Source organism: Bison bison, unplaced genomic scaffold, assembly GCF_000754665.1.
Source record: "Bison bison bison isolate TAMUID 2011002044 unplaced genomic scaffold, Bison_UMD1.0 scf7180017864375, whole genome shotgun sequence".
NCBI classification, from domain to species: domain Eukaryota; kingdom Metazoa; phylum Chordata; class Mammalia; order Artiodactyla; family Bovidae; genus Bison; species Bison bison.
In genome coordinates, this window is record NW_011494947.1 from 2,752,458 (window position 1) to 2,757,567 (window position 5,110).

Consider the following 5,110-nt stretch of genomic DNA (forward strand, 5'->3'; position numbering starts at 1 on the left):
CCTGGAGACGGGGGGAGGAAAATTGTACTGGTGAAGTAGTACAACCCAGCCTACTGAGGTCCTCTGTCAGGCCAACCTCCTTTTCTGCACCAGAATCTCCCCTGGCTGTTATTTGCAGTGTTTGTTCTTTGAATCACCACGTATGATCTATTTTGTGGTTCCTTTAATAGCTACTGAACAGGCTGGCTGGACTGTGCACTGAAGCAAAAAAAAAAAGGTTTTCTACTCAAGTTATAACCCTGCTGCCTTGACGGCTTGGGCAGAACAGGAAGCAGGAATGTTTAGAAGAGGAGGAAGAAGGCTAACAGCAGGAAATGGATGCTGCCCGCTGCAGTCCTGAGCCTCTGTGTAGAGCCAGCCGTGGGCATCTTCTCAGGTACAGCAGCCTTTTAGTATTTTGCCTGTGCACTAGATTGACCTGCGTTGGAAGAAAAACGCCTGGACTCCAGCAAAAGCATCCTGCCTGCCCTCTAATGCACACCTGCCAGTGGTGTTTATTCTGGTTCACTGCTTGCGATGTTACAGCAGAACAAGAGAATTTAAACTCATCTAGACTCCCTGAGAAAGGGAAACAATAAAACAGCCCTACCTACTGAGCCAGACATAATCTCGGCACCCCTGTCCCCCGACGCGACGCTGCTTGGTAGATGGAAAGAGGAGACGGAGCAGACTTGGGGTGAGCACCTTCCCCTTCCCAGGAGGTTCTGGGACTTAGGAGGCTCGCATGTGGTACAGGCCTCTGGGCATGCATGTACGAGAGTGAGGCTTGTCCCAAGGCTGCTCTAAGGGTCCCAAGAGGCAAAACACCCTCTGGTTGGTCCACAGGGCCCTCTGAGTGGGGCAATGGCCAGCAACAGAGTAGACTCATTGGGTTCACAGATATCAGAAGGGCGATGGGACCAGCCCCAGGCAAGAGACGTGATGCCAGGATTCTCAACGCTTCCCAAAGTGAGAGAGGCTTAACTGATCCAAACCTGCTCAGGTAAAGGAGGTTATTAACAAGGAAGAAGTGAGTTAATGAGAGCATTCAGGCAGGGTGAACGGACACTCTGGAGGACCTGCTTTAGGAAGTAGGTGTTATGACAGATGTGAGAAATTCTGTAGGGTTTGAAAAAAAATCGGTGATACCTTATGTGTTTAAAATAACAGAACAACTCCCCTGGCGTGGCAGCCTCCCAGATCCTTCTCTGAGGAAGCATCTGTGTTTCGCAGCCAGACTGCAGTACAGATCGACAGTATTCAGTAACAATTCTGCCCTTCCATTTCTCCCCGGCTGGGGACGGAGGAAGAAGAGTGAAAAGGAGAAAGTAAATAAAATAAACTTACTCAATACTTTCTGGGGTTCCGGTAAGTACACAGGGCCTCTCTGGAATCCCAGAACTCTCTACAAGAAGAATCAAGAAGACGAGGTGTGTTGGTGGGCATCAGGCAACCGTGCGCCTTTGCCTCTGTGCAGAGACTGTCTCTCGGGCTGGTTCCTACACCAGCCCCACAGAAGCCCCGGCTCCCAGAAAAACAGTCTGCTCCCGCTTGCGGAGAGAATATGAAGCTAGGAGCTCCCGCCTGGATTCTCCAAATAAAAACAAGTCCTGCAGGGGGCAGTGGGAAGGACACAGCCGTGGGCTCTGCGTTGGTCCTAATTACCAGCCTCAGCTTCGTACCTGCCCCACGAGTGTGCTGTAAGTGCCAGAGTCACTGAACCCACTGCTCCTCAGTTTGTCCACCTGCAGGGAGGTTTAAAGGGTACCTGCCGGCAGCTCTGAGGCACACTCGTGTGGGGTTTAATGGTACGCATGTCAGAGTTATTACCAGTAATCGCACAGATATTGCAAGGGAACAGTGACATCCAAGCGGAATTGGTGCTGGGCCATTTGATGAGGGGAAAAAAAACCTTACTTTGCAACACCACACAGGACCCTTATTCTGTTCCTAAAATAAAAACTGCCTCGGGAGAGGGGTTTGAGGGGGAGGGGACATGTGTACATCTATGGCTGATCCATGGTGATGGATGGCAGAAACCAACACAACATTGTAAAGCAGTTATCCTCCAATTAAAAACAAACAGACAACAACAACAAAAACCTGCCTCTGAAAATTCATATTCAAAAAATGAAAGACAAATGGCTAACAGCAGCAACTGCCTTCAAGACACGGTAGAAGTATCTTTTAAAATAACAAACATGTCTGTCGTCAAATGTCCTCTAAATCCTGTCCTCTGCTGTGGAAAGTGGTCGAACTCAGATGATGAAATTATAAATCAAAGTAACAACTCTTCTTCCTGTTTGTGTCTCTCCATCTCATGTGGGGAAGGTCCTGAGCTGAGCTTCACACGTGCTCACAGAGCCAGAGCCTCTGGCCAGCCCCTTTCCACGAAGGGCAGGGACCATCGACTCCAGGGCAGTGGTGAGCAGACCCCCGCAGTGAGCCCAGAGCCACAGCAGCACTCCCCAGGCCCCACTCTGCCTGGCATCACATTCTGGTGCAGAAAACAGAGGTCTGGGACCAGCAGGTGCTCGGGAGGGACCACACTGGGCCCAGAGCCGCAGAGGGTCTGTCTCCCCAGACGCCAGATGGGCGGCTTCGCCGGGACCTGCTTCTGCTCTGGTTTTTCTGGTTCTCACCTGGGAGGCCAGCTCCACTGCAGGGAAAACAGCCATCGCGTATACTTACCAAGCCCCTATAGACTCCTAAGCAACAGGCAGAGGTACTACATCTGACTTTATAATGAAGTCTGGTTTTTACCACACTGAGATCTATGAAAAAAGCAGCCCTTACCTGACGCAATCTGAATTTTGCAACCAGATTCTGCTTGAATCCGCGAGATCTGCTCACCTCCCCGGCCGATAACTGAAACAAATGAAACCGGGTGAGGATGCGCCCCTTACTCCACAGTTAACCCTGCACGGACGACTTCATTAACTCAACAAACATTTATACTCAGCTCACGGCACAGCAAACCAGCGAGCCACAGGACTTGTGCGTGAAACACAGCAGACAAGACAGTTACCCCAGCTGACGTCAGCGGGGAGCCCACGGCCCAGCACCCCGCGTGGAGCCCGCTTCGGGGCTCCGGAGAACGCAGTGTGCAAAGCACTGTACTACACGTGACAGACACGCGAAGGGGATTACAGGGAACACGAGGGACAGGAATCAGGGAAAGAGGAAATGACGTGGGTACTTACTAAATCCAACCATTTTATCAGGCACTTTGAATTCTTCTGTTATTACTGCCCTAAAAACAACAGAGAACATTTTGGAAAAATACATAGAATAAAGAATTCTGCAATCATTTTCGGCTCCCCAAACTTCCCATATTGGCAATCTTAAGAGGATAGAGGCGTCAAATAAATCATGCCAACATGGCCAACAAGTCTACAACCATCTGCAAAGGCGGTCCCCCTAAAGACCCTTTTGATCAATCACTTCTTGCAAAGACCCAAGCCTCCCCTTTCCCTATGTCAGAGCAAAAAACCTCTTTCATGAAACCATCAGCTCCACTAACAACTGACTTTTCTTTCTACAGTTACCCTCAGCAATGCTGAACACCTGAAGGTCCTCTGAGGCGTGGGGTGTGCTTAGCCTTCGATTCTGGTCTCCCAGATGAAGAGAGACAGCTACTTGTCAACAGTCCTTGTTTCCCCATCTTTTTACTGCTTTCTGGCCACCCTCTAATTTATCTGCCTCTTGGGATGAGACGTCCCAAATGGAACCAGTGTCCTGCTGAGGCCTAACTGGTGCTGACCAGTACAGAATGATTACCTTGCTTATTTCGCAAGGGACTTCTGTTAAATGCTACCCCATCCATTATGTGCCTTTAAAAAAAAAAACAACAACCGCTGCACTGGTTCTTTCAAACAACTCTTCGAATTTTGCCATATAGTGTGTTGTGGACAATATCCAATTTGCCCAACACCCCAGAAAGCAATTAAATCTAAACATTTACCTTAGGAGGAAAACTAAATGCAAGTAGTTTAAAAGAAAAAAAAAAAGCCAGCACTTTCAAACCTCCCTCACACAGCTGGATCTTTACCCATCACGTAAAGCACGGGATCCAGCGCGTGTGCTCAGGGAAAGCGCAGCACTTAGAGACGCAGGGGCATGAACAGCGCCGCCGCTGCAGCCCACCGGCTTCTCGTGCCTTCATCCTCATGCTATACATGCACGAGGGTTCTCTACATCTCTGGGGACACGTAAATCCTGGCTGCCTCAGCAGTAAGACTGTAAATGCCAATGCCAGGCCTCAGCTGGCCTGAAGGGTCTACTGGACGAGAGACCCAGGGCCCTGCTGGGACGTCCCCTGGTGGTGGTGAAGGGTAACCATGCTCCCGGACGCGAAGCCACCAGGCCGCTGCCTGCGCATGCAGCACAGAGCTGTCTACTCTTGGGAGACAGTCCTGGGGAATGTCCTAGAAGGTGTTCAGCACCAGCCCCACTCAAAAACTCAGGCAGCTCCTCGGCTCGCAGAACAATTTTAGCAGACTCTTTCTGAGGGAAAAATGTAGTTAAGATGAGCTGCCCTGGGCTTTCGGGAAGACAAGGCCTTATTACAAACCCAACGCTGAAACTGCTCTAAGGTACAAAGTAAAGTAAAGCTTTGCAAAGTAAAATCCTGACGAACTATGGCTTTATAGGAAAGTTGTGATCCTAACACAACCTCAGTTACATGACTGTATTTCAATTCATTAAAAAAAAAACAAACAAACAAACAAGCAAACGAAGCAAATAAACAACAAAAAAGTCACTGGGATATGCCTGGTGATGTCTAGAAACTCCCAAACATGCAGAGAATAAAGAGGCTCTTAACTGTATCACTAGGGCTGAAGGTTAAGGATAATATGCTACAGTAACAACACGCAGCATACAATTTCACCCCTTAGGGAAGGGAAGCCCTCCCCTGTGGTTTTCCTGTATATTTTGTTCTTTTAGAAGGGTAACATTGTGACCACAAATATCCTGTCTTACAGATTGGCCTTTTTAAAGCCCAGAGGTCTCTGTATCTCTCTAAATCCTCAACGTTGATGGGAAAGTGGTGGGGGGAAACTGAGGAAGGGAAATCAACGGGGCACCCATCCAAGGTTCTGGGGTGAGGCTTCTGACTAGTGCGGGGGGG

The 5,110-nt window shown here is 49.3% G+C and overlaps 1 protein-coding gene across 1 annotated transcript in view; it reads right to left on the reverse strand.

Annotated features, from left to right (window-relative positions):
* Window positions 1-5,110, reverse strand: part of FUBP3 (far upstream element (FUSE) binding protein 3) — a 67,902-nt gene that overhangs the window by 20,784 nt on the left and 42,008 nt on the right. Inside the window, exons 4-6 of the mRNA XM_010856949.1 lie at window positions 3,183-3,232; window positions 2,776-2,847; window positions 1,327-1,384 (exon numbers count right to left, since the gene is read on the reverse strand). Of these exons, the coding sequence (XP_010855251.1) occupies window positions 1,327-1,384; window positions 2,776-2,847; window positions 3,183-3,232 (180 nt within the window). The remainder of the gene's footprint in view (window positions 1-1,326; window positions 1,385-2,775; window positions 2,848-3,182; window positions 3,233-5,110) is intronic.